The sequence below is a fragment of the Schistocerca nitens genome, chromosome 3 (assembly GCF_023898315.1).
Source record: "Schistocerca nitens isolate TAMUIC-IGC-003100 chromosome 3, iqSchNite1.1, whole genome shotgun sequence".
Lineage (NCBI taxonomy): Eukaryota > Metazoa > Arthropoda > Insecta > Orthoptera > Acrididae > Schistocerca > Schistocerca nitens.
In genome coordinates, this window is record NC_064616.1 from 605,125,697 (window position 1) to 605,137,740 (window position 12,044).

At 36.9% G+C, this 12,044-nt stretch overlaps 1 protein-coding gene across 1 annotated transcript in view; it reads left to right on the forward strand.

Moving 5' to 3' along the window:
* LOC126248535 (hemicentin-1-like) overlaps nucleotides 1–12,044 on the forward strand; it is an 838,517-nt gene that overhangs the window by 683,271 nt on the left and 143,202 nt on the right. The window contains exon 44 of the mRNA XM_049949594.1: nucleotides 8,162–8,301. Within this exon, the coding sequence (XP_049805551.1) occupies nucleotides 8,162–8,301 (140 nt within the window). The remainder of the gene's footprint in view (nucleotides 1–8,161; nucleotides 8,302–12,044) is intronic.

Below are 12,044 nucleotides of genomic sequence, written 5' to 3' on the forward strand. Positions count from 1 at the left end.
CACGATACTGTTTTGGATTACTTAGATTGTTGTACTTCTGCTTCTTTGTTTTAGCTTCTCTTACAGAAATATGGCACTGACCTTTCCCTGCAGGAGGCTGATGTACTTCTGTTGTAACTTCTTTGATTTTCCTTTGTAGAATAGTCTTCATTGATTGAACAATTTGGATACATAACCCTCTTGCATTGGCACTTCTTTCTTCTACCTGCAATTTCATTAGTTCCATCCCAGCTTGCAGAAGATAAAGTTTCCATTTGTTGTGTTTCTTTTCATTCCATCTTGGATGTTGCTGGATGAATATGGTGATTGCATTGATAGCACAAATGTCAATGAGAGAATAAAATACAGATAGAGGCCACCTCTTTGTTCTCCTCTTGCAGGTGTACATATGCGCCATTTGATCAATGGTATCAATTCCACCTTTAGTGGAATTATAATATGCATTTATCTCAGTTTTATTCTTCTATCCTCCAGCAGTGCCTTTATCTTGGTGCATTGTTGACAACATGAGTAAGTTTTTACTTGGTTTCGTTTTTGCTATGTAGAACACCAAAGTTACTGGAGGCCTACCTGTTGACGGGTCTGTGAACAAGAACATTGATGAATACAGCTCTTGATGACGTGTTCTTCATTATGTCTGGAATATGCTTCCTGTTTGACTGGAGAGTTCCTACTGTAGTAACTTTGTAGTCTTGGTATAACTCTTCCGCCAAATCCACCGATGTGTAGTATCGGTCTGTAGTAATATTTCGACCAGTATTTTTCACAGGTGCTACCAGACATTTGATGTCAGCTGCTGAACCCCATTCTTCTTTCGACAAATTCTGAACATTATCTGCATTGGGTTCCATATTCAAGATGTATCTGTCAACTGCATTGGACATCATGTGTATAAGGATGCCATACTTGCCCAGTTTATCCTTCATAAATACTTTGAAGGGGCAGTGTCCTCTAAACAAGCTGAGCATCTCATCAATGGTGAGGCGGACCCCTGGTTTATACAGTAGTGGAAACCTATCATTCACTTTCTTGAAAACATCACGGATTGCTGTGAACTTGTCTGCTTCCCTTCTTAGCTGGCGGGTACTTTTGTCATCAAACCTTATGATTGCTATAAGTTCCTTGAAATGTCCTTTTGCCATAATACCCTTGTAAACTGGCCGACCCATTAGGTCTGACCAAAGATCGTGTACACTGACAGAATTGTCGTTATTTACCCCCATAAGTTTTAGGATTCCTATAAAGGCATACAATTCTTTCTCATTAGTCAAAGTAACATTTCGCCTAAATGCCTCTTCATTTGAATGTTTTACTATAACATCCATGATATCAAACATAAGAAGTAACTTCAAGGCTTCTCCAGGTGAATGGCAAACACCAGCTGGAGCTACTCCTGCCTGCTCTCTTACTATATTAGCAACAGACCTCCGAGGAATTCTAGGTTGTGTGGTTACATACCTTCTTCCAGACTTAGCCACAATAACATCCTGATGGTCACTGCCTGAAGCTGCACTATCTTCATCACTTTTCCGATCTGAATCATACTCCATAACACCATCCTCATATTCACTTTCACTCCCCGAGTCAGAATCTTCATCTAAAATTTCATTCAGAACTCTTTCTGAAGATGAGTCACGTATTCTTTTAGTCATTTCTATGTCTGGGTGTGAACAGTAGGGAACTGCTCTAACTCACTGCATGTTTACAAGATAAATAACAGCTGACTGACATCAACAATCACTTCCTCTGAAAGTAAACCAATTGTTGTGAATATCAAGAATACCAACCAACAAGAAACTAACTTGCATTGTTGTAGAGATGAGAAATACGAAATCCTACTAAGGGAAATTATCTATAGCATGGAAGCCTAAGGGGGGGGGGGGGGGGTTGTTGGACCCATAATAAGTTTATTTATTTTTTCTTCCAAAGCAGGAATTTTCTATAAAATAAATTGACACTAATGTTTCATAAAATAGCAAACAAACAATAACTCAAAGGGAATATGTAGTATGAAAGTTACTTGGGCAAAAGTAGGGGACATAAAAAGTTGTGGGTTCAACGAACCCCCCCCCCCCCAGGCGTCCTAGGGTTAAGTGCCTTTCAAACTATCTGGCACAGCATGAAAAAGTGCCTGCATCTGAACCCAAACTTTTTCCACGTAAAGTCTTCTTATCGCATTTATTAGTCTATTAGGCAGTGCTGTTTTCATCAGTCTATTTTGTGACAAAGTAGCTCTCAAATGAAAACTAGGTCATGTTTTATTGTATTTGTTGCCTCAAAGAGCTGCACGGGAGTAAAGTCTGTAGTTGATTAAGAGTAAACTCTGTAATTCATTCCTACTACACTCTCTTATAACTTTAGCAAATTGAGAGAAGTTTCTTATCTCTACTATTCTTATTTATTGGCACTGCACAGTATAATTTAGACTTGAGAACCCATGTAGTTGCAAAATCCAGTTCAGTGTAATTATTATTTTCTCCTGAAAGAGAAGGCACCTACATCATCCTTAATAAGAGCATATGCACCAGTAGGACATAGGTGCACAGAAGATAGATGAGCTGGAAGTGAATCTGATAGGTTTCAGTGCTTATGCAGACCAATTTTGTTGATTGTTTTTTTTTTTCCATAGCTATTCAAGAATGTGAAGTGAAGTCATACAGTAAACATGAATTATTTAGAAGGTCCCATAGATGTTCAGTTGTGTTAATAAGTTGGGAAGTTAAATGCCAAAGAAGTCCTATGAAGTCTTAAGTGGTTTTTTCTAGTCATGTTTGAACACTCCTTCTTGCGCAATCAAATGCATTTTATTGATGAGAGACATCATTCTCCACAAGAAAATAATGTTCATGTACATTCAAATCTGATGTCTCAAGTATTAATTCATTACCAAATTATCCAGGAGCGTTTTGCATGCTTTTGTTGGACCATAATAATACTTGCACTTTCTTTGGTAACATTCCACACTGGTTGAAAGATGTTGGTTTTTCAAAGTTTTGTCTGCACACACTGACATCTGTCTGTCTATTGCTGCTTTCCATCATCAATTACTAGCAAGTTCAGTACTGTTGCACAAATTAAAGTCTCCACGTCATTAGCATTGGTGTAAACACAAACCATTTCCTATTGAGCCCTATTTGCAGCACATTTATTGTACTGTTAAGTAGTCACCAGTGAGGCTGGATCTTAGGCACTTCAGTGATGAGTTCTCTCACTGCAGAACATCAGTTGGAATTCATACACATCAACAATCACTTTTCATGTCGCACACCAATGCCATAAGTAGCTCCATATTTTTCATAATAGTTACTTGCAATGATGTCATTAATCCATTCACAATACTCTTCTGCTGCAGAGCTATGTGAACAGTTTGCGAACCTGCTCAGTTCAGAAATTATTACCGTTTTCACAAAGTCTTTTTGCCATTGAGTAAATTGATTACCTTACCTACAATAGTACTGAGCAAAATTTGCCAGTGTACATCATGTAACATATGTCATCAACTATGTGCTGTAGATATCACATCTAAGATGTGATGATAATACTGTTTATTGACAGTGTATTTGGGTACATGGATAATAAATGATTCTAAAATACTGCAGCTGTTACAATACACACTAGTGAAAAATGAAAAGTGGACACTCTGAAGCAGTGGACCCTCACAAACGATGTTTTATTCATGTTTTGTACTGTAAATACCCTTATATCATAACCACAATGTTGTATACACAAAAAGAGACTGTCTTGGACAAAAATTTCACCTGAAATTTAGTACTACAGTCATGCATAGGAATGATCATAGAGGTGTCAGTTGACAGCTTGGAAATGCTGCTCCATTTTACTCCCACCAATTGTCACTACTGGTCCAGGGATGTTGTAAGTTTTGCAGAATAGATAAGGTGCTAAGGTGGTAACTGTGGAAGGAGTTGGAGGGTTCATCGTCTACCCACAGAAAAAATGTTTCCAGACACTATACGATTGTAACAACATATCTCATTGACATGGTAATATGTTTCTTGCAGTTTTCCTGGTGGATAAAATATTCCACATATTTTTGGTGTGCATTCAGGACAGCAATATTTCATCCTCAGATATTTTGTCATTTAACCATATAGTGATCTTCAAGGTGAGTCAGTGACTGAATTAAAATCATTTGGTACAATTATTGGCTGTGTGTCTAATTCAATCACTGATCCACTTTGAAAATGATGGTACATTTAACCATTGAAATATCGTAAGATGAAATATTACTGTCCTAGATGCATACCCAAAATATGATGGAACATGGTGATAATGTCAACTTAATGGCCTGGATAATACCCTGGATAGATGCTGCATTGCGCAGTATGCCCACAACAAGCACCACATGTGTAAATTTATTGAAAGCAATGGCTGACCAAGTTGTGATGCTTAGAGTTGGTCCTATACATCACATACTGATACATTAAAGTAGTTTAAGGTATTCTGATCTATGCCCCACTCACAAATAACCATCACTGATGACAGATCGTGAATTTGCTAAACAGAACTTTAAATGATTCATCTTTCCAGTTACATCTTTTGCTATAGTATCAGAGATGCCTTGCACAGTGATGAGTGAGAGGAACTCTTATTTGTTGCACAGCTTCTAGCTAGCAGTTTCTGATGGTTCTAACTGATACAACTGGTGAATGATTGATGATCTGATGTTGAAGTCCTAGTGGGAATCTGTATGTTGCCATCATGCAGTATGCTGGGGTCAACCATTTACACCTTTCTTGGCCCACTGACAACACTACATAACAATATATTGGACAATTTCTTGGATGGTCCATGCAAGTGACTGCAGATCCACAATATTACTTAGATGAAATAAAGTTAATTGCACAAATTGTCCTCGTAGTCATCTTCATGGCACATTTATGATGCTTAATCATCCAGTATGTTGCCAAAAACTATAGACCACTCTTCCACCAAATCAGATACAGTTGCTACTTGCTCAGTGTTGTTACACTCAGTACACAATTCCTTCCCAGCTCATAGCATGCTGCTTAAAATCTTTATCTTTTCTCCCTCAGTCAGTCTCCCATGCAAATGTAGTGTTTCTGTGGCACACATTTAGAACTATCCATTTTCAACTATCATAAATGAAATAAGAAAAATTACAATACTTTGTTCTCAGTTTATGTTTAGCATCTATTGTATACCAGCACTAAACTGCTGGATGCAGGCTGACAATAGACTGTGTGACAGATTGTAATAAAAGTTATGAATTATATACTGAGTATCTGCAGAATTTTAATCTTTGTTTATTTGTAGGATTCCTCTTTTTTATCTTTTATGATTATAAATTCCACACTCTCATTTCACTGTACTATCACTATACGAGTTACACATTATGATTAGTACTTCATTTTAAAAATCTAAGTTGGTTCCACACACAGTCAGTGATCATTGGAGACAGTGTGGAAATTTGACATTCTTGTTCTGATCGAAATCTTAGGGAATGTTGTTTTCCTATTGCCTTCCTACAGCCTGATATGAAACACCAAACAAGTATTTGTGTCATGTGGGTGGCTACCATGAAAGCTTGTGCAGGGTAGTATTCTGTTTATCCTGTTACAGATGTGTGTAAAAGGAATGGAAGATAGAAGTGAAAGCTAGTGCCAGTGGTAAAGAAACCATCAAGCTAAAGATTCCTATTCAATTGGCAGATCACCATCATTCATGACAGCAGCTGTCATGTTAGCTAATGTTTCTTTCAAAATAATTCTACAAATTCACAACAGAAGGCAGTACCTGTTAAGGGATAGGTAGCGAGACATCCGTACATTCTTCTCACATGAAATGAGTTCTGTTTCTGACCAATAGGTGTCTTGTGCATCAAGAAAATAGTGGCCTAAGCTATACTTGGTCATGGTCTTTTGAAGACAGCAATGTCGCCTGAGCTATGTTCAGGCTTGGTCTATAAAATGTTAAAAACAAATGATTCAACCTATGTTGCTGCCTATGATCAAGGGATGTATACAACAAATTTTAACCATATAATAAGCAAAGAAATACCATTGAAACTTGGTGGCAAGTCTGAAAATGAAGTTGTGGTGATAAAGAATATTAATTTTTCAATTTTGAATCAGATTCAGGATGCGCAACTTAAATGGATCCATAATACAGTTATCTGCCAGAAGCTAGACTAGCATCAAGGATCTCTTAAGTTTTCTCTGGAGATGGAAAAGCACATCTTTTTTAAAAATTAATAACTAAATATTGGAACAGTTGATGTTTTTAGATTTGAAATTTATCTTTTATTCATATATGCTTCTATTCACAAATGTTTTTATTCATGTAAATGAATAATGGTTCAAATAAATTTTCTTATTTGCCGTTCATGAATAATGAATAATAATTTTTATCAGTATTTATTATTAATCATTTAAATAAATTTTACTCACTTCTGTTTAGGAAATGTGTCTTGGATACTTAACCACATATATGCTTGTTGTGCCAAAGACATATCTACATCTACATCTACATTTATACTCCACAAGCCACCCAACGGTGTGTGGCAGAGGGCACAATTATATGTACTTATCATGTCATATACAGCTAACCTTAGTAATAATATAATTTTTATTTCAAAATCTTCTTGTTTTATTAATGTCTAAGTATGAGTTATCCTGCTTGGAATGCACTGGAGCCACTCACAAAATTCAAAAATTAGGTTTTAACATCATTGACAATGAGGTCGTTAGGGATGGAGCACAAACTTTAATTGGGGAACGAAATCAAATGTGTCCTTCCTGTAGGGATCATCCAGCATTTGCCTTAATCAGTTTATTGAAACCACAGCAAATCTAATTAGGATGATAATATGTGAACCAGTGAAGGACCACCTTGCTTAGTCTTAAAATTCCCAGATGTCATACTTCTGTGGTGTTATGTGTCTAGCAAAATGAATTGAACATGATGTTCCACTTTGCTTAGTCCAAGATATCATACTAGTATGATGTGTTTCTAATAACATGGATTTAATGTGATGTGTATCGCTCAAATAAATATGGCCTGATAACTTTCAGTACCTATGTTGCTAATCTTAGAAAACTTTATCGCTACACTGTTCTGATATTTGTTTAAATTTCTTGTGCAGTACACTCTATTTCATTCAAATCATTTCTAGCGACTCACCTCTTTTTCAGTGACTGTTTGTCATTTGTTTTAACAGATGGTGTTATACAAGATTCTTTCAAATCATGTTGCTCCATAGAGACACAGACAGGGTTCTTGAGACAGCAGGATGTATTAAATTTGGTCAAGCCATTCCATTGCTTTTCTGTAGAAGTGGTGATACCTCATTAGTAACCACTGACCCCCAATAAATAACAAATCATCATCTCAGACTGAAAACAGGACTAATAGCCCATTGTACCAATGCACTGCTCATTTTAAAAGAGCCATATTTTCTGTGTTATGCATTTTATAATTAGGTTGGGACAGTCCAAGATGAGAAAACCACAAGCAACATTTCACTCCCATTTGCTATTCATTTCTTCATTTGTGGACATCCTCAACCTTCATGTAGGCAGCTGTTAAAAGTACAGCATACGAACAACAGCCTCACAATACATTTACTCTTCTTTGAATTATTTCATGAAGAATCAGGTACAATTTGAAAATAATAGTAGTGTTTGTATATATAACACTAGGAAAAAAATGGTCTCCATTGTCCACAACTTACACTGATTCCTCCACAGAAAGGAGCAAATTGTTCAACCATAAAAACATTCACCATCTCCCTTGTGAACTAATGGTGCTGGCACACAAAGAAAGTTTTAAAAACAAAATTGAAGTCTGTCTACCCCACAGAACAATTTCTGAATAGACAGCAGTTTGGTGAAATTTGTCAAATTTTGTTGTTGGTTGAAATTACAGCAAAAATCCAGTTATGTAAATGGTCAATTTGTGGCCATGTTTTTAAAGAGAAATGTGTCTCATTTGTAAATCCAATGACACATTCCACATCACTACAAGTTGTCACAAAATAATCCGTGGAACACACAAGGAAGTAAGCTGAACTAGGGAGGGAGGGAGAGTGAGAGATAGAGCTGGCTGTGTCAATAAATGTAAGAGTGTTGTGAATGGAAATGTAATTAATTTGAGATAATTGCAGTGCTCCATTTATTTTCAGTTGATGGTGGCTGGTCTGAATGGGGTCCTTGGAGTCAATGCTCTGCTACATGTGGCCTTGGAAATAAGCAGCGATTCAGAACATGTACAAATCCTATGCCAGCAAATGGAGGAGCTTTCTGCAGTGGTGAGAATTTACAGGTGTGCAATAGTTTTCATCATGAGTATAGAATATAACATGAATTTACAATGTAACAAAATGTAACAGAATCAGTAAGTTTTACATTTTCCGTAACATTCATGTGACCACCACCTATGTTCAACGTCAACTTTCAATAACCAGTCACAGGCTAATAGCAACACTACCAGTGGAGAATACATAAAGCATGAAGGGTGGGGGGAGGGGGGGGGGGACCCATAAACCAATGCAGTCATTGTCGTAATGTAGAAACAGCGTGATTTATGTGCATCCACAGTTAAGTTTGTAAACAGTTTGCATGTAACTATGATTAAAATATACTATGCATAGCAAAATGGGGCTATCCAAAACCAGCGCTAAAGCAACTGTGGTGCACCACAGGCCATAGATTACATGGCAGAACAAGGGTTGTGAAGATGTATGTGGGTGAACAGACGTGCAACCATTGAACAATTGACCACCTAGATAAACCTAGGAGCTACCAATAGAGTCTCCTCCACGGCCATTCAGCAAACGTTGCTGGGAATGAGCCTCCGCAGCAGGCACCTGGTTCATGCACCCCTGCTTACTGATGTTCACCAGCAATGAAGGCTGGAATTTGCATTCCATTACAACAACTGGATGTCTACTGAGTGATGGCACATGGCCTTTACAGACATATCAGATTTTATGCTTAATTGGACAGAAAACAGGCATCTTGCAACAATAATCAGAAGGATCCATTCCAGGGGAACAAGCATTATGGTGTGGCAAGTGTTTTTGTGGCATTCCCTGGGTGATCTTATCATTCTGGAAGGCACAATGGCTTAACACAAGTATGGATCTAATCTTGGTTACCATATCCACCTCTGTACACAGGTTATTTTTCCACGGCATAATAGTGTCTACAAGTAGGATAATGCAACATTTCACACAACTTACAGTGTATGTGTGTGGCTGGAAGAGCACTATGATGAGTTTACTGTACTCTCCTGGCCACCAAACTCCCCAAATTTATACTGAATTGAGAATCTGTGGGACCACCTTGATCAGGCTGTTTGTGCCATGGATCCTCAATTGAGAAACCTAGTGCAGCCATTCATAGCACTGAAATCAGCATGGCTCCACATCCCTGTCAGTACCTTCCAGAACCTCACTGACTCTTTTTTTTCATGTCTTGCAGCAGTCCTTGCTACAAAAGGTGGTTTTTCAGGCTTTTGGCCAGTGATCACTTAAAATGTGACTGGATAGTGTACAAAATGTACATGCTGGTTCTTTGGGTATTAGTATCAGATCAATTTCATCTTTGAACTGAAAGCAGATGTCCTTCAAAAGCAGTTATGTAACAGTAAAAACATGCAGATATGTGTTTTATACAGAACTATGTCAAAAAATGTTAACTAAAGTGCGGGTGTCATCTTCCAGCTTATAACACAAGCATATTGTCGAATGACTACATACGAGTGTTACATATGTAAATGAGCAGAAACAGAATAGGCCATTAGCATGTCACAGCAATTTAGGCAGATTGCTCATCATTGCAGAAAAACAAGAGCTAAGAGTGCTTATGAGTAATGAAATATTTTGTGCAGTACTTGATGAGAAGGTAGATTAGTAAAATATTTCTAAGTAATGAAATCATTTTATACACAACATTATAATCATGCTGGACTGTTTTATTTAAAAACCTTGTTAATAAGAATACTGATTACTTATAACAGTGTGAATAAACCCTTGCAAATCAAATTATTTGAAACATAATTGATCATACTAAAAAATAAAAACTATTACTTTCAAGATGAGCAAAACAGACTCATAGGAAGCCATACATATGCAGGTAAGATACCAGAGAAAACAAGTTATGCTTTTAATTCGTGCATTAGATCTGAATTTTGTGCTCATTGAGAAAAAGTGATGTCACTGGGAAGAGATGGTTGTACTTCTGAAGTTAAGATACTCAGCATGTGGAGTTGCTTCAGGAGTCTGTGATTGTGTATGTTATGTGTGTGATGTGAATTAGTGAGACCAAAGGAATCCTCTTGGACTCCCTATCCATGCAGAATCAATCTTATTGTGACACTGCTTTCTGCATTATTTGAAGTATGGAGTAGGCAAAATGGTAAAGCTTTAACAAATTTCAGCAAATCGTCCCTACAAAATGTAACAATTTTTGTCGTAAATTATTTACTGTCTGATTAAATTGTACTTTACAGTAATAGTACCATATATAGTCTTTTGTATAATCAGAACTTAAGAATGAAATTGGTGGCTGTGAGGTAAATCATAATGCAATCACCTTCCATAAGTTCATAACCTCACGTTTTTCCATGTTTGTGAATTTAATTTGGTTTGTTGAAAAACTCTATCTCCTGCAAAATATAGTTTTTATTTCTCATATTTTTTACCCACAAATGTTTTGGCACCTATATGTAAGCTTCTGTGGGTCTGGTTTTCATTACTGTAAAACATTTAGTCATTTTCTGTTTTAGTCCTAATAGTTTTTTTCACTCATTGCTGAATGCCCATAAGTACCACGGTCAACATTCTGCATGCCCATAAGTGATACAGTCCACATTGAGTTTCAGCCAAATTGTGTCCTCTTGCTTTGATATATTGAAAACCTGCATATATTTCAGGAGAGTGGAATTTATTTCTCCAACCAGTGTAACTAGCTTTTACACAAAGGCAAAGTACAAAGGGTGGTCATAAACTTTTAACTATCACTTTAAAAAAATCAAGCTATTTAATTCATTTTGTGTACAAATTGAGATCTCTGTGCCACATTGCCATAGTGTGTGACAAGAGGAGCATCATTGATGAAGTGGAGACAGGCTGCATCTCTTTGTTGTGGCTGTTCTAACTGTGTGCTGCGGTGCTGCCGTGTGGGGATTTAGGCTGCACCTCTTTGATTTGACTGTCCTAGCTGTGTCCTGCAGCGCTGTTGTGTGGGGATTTCAATGTATACCAGGGCTGCAAACATATTCATAGAAACCAAAAAACTTATTCGTGTAATTTTATTTTTTCGAGATGATAATTAAAACTTTATCACTGCCCCTTGTACTTACTTTGCTTTGTCTATGGGCTATGCTATTTTGTTGTGGCTCATATGGTGGCACATTATGGTACTTTGTAAAGGTGCTTTCAATGTGTTTCAGGACTGCAGATGTGTACCTATAAACAAATTAATTGCATAACCTTATTTTTTTGAGATGACAATTAAATCTTTATGACTACCTATCATAACAACCTTACAAAGTGATTAGATTATCCATATACAAATGATATGAGGATGTTACTGTGCACATGTAAGCTGTATTCAGTCATATTTTATCAATGATCTGCACTTACTTTTGACCTCATGACTTGTAAACACTTTTGTACATGCTTCAGTCGATATAAGTATTTGCTCTGTAGTCAACCTCTTAATGGTCTGGGCATTTAAAATCATTTGTTTGTTTGTTTAATGGACCATTGACAAAGAATTTTAACAAATGTACCATAAAAAGAACATAAAAAAGTACACAGTGTAAAGTTCTTGGACACACTCATTCATCAAAAAGCAATGCTGAGATACATTAGTCATTGCTAATGTATTTAATCCTAGTGTGGTGTGTACAGAACATCTACCAGCTTACTGTCAGGCCATTTCTTAACACTGGAAGTGATTTCCTGTTCAGCGCTGCACTCACACAACAAGCCCTTGTCTGTGTCGCACCAATGTGGTGGCATTTTTGCATACCTAAAATCTATTTGAAAATGACTGATT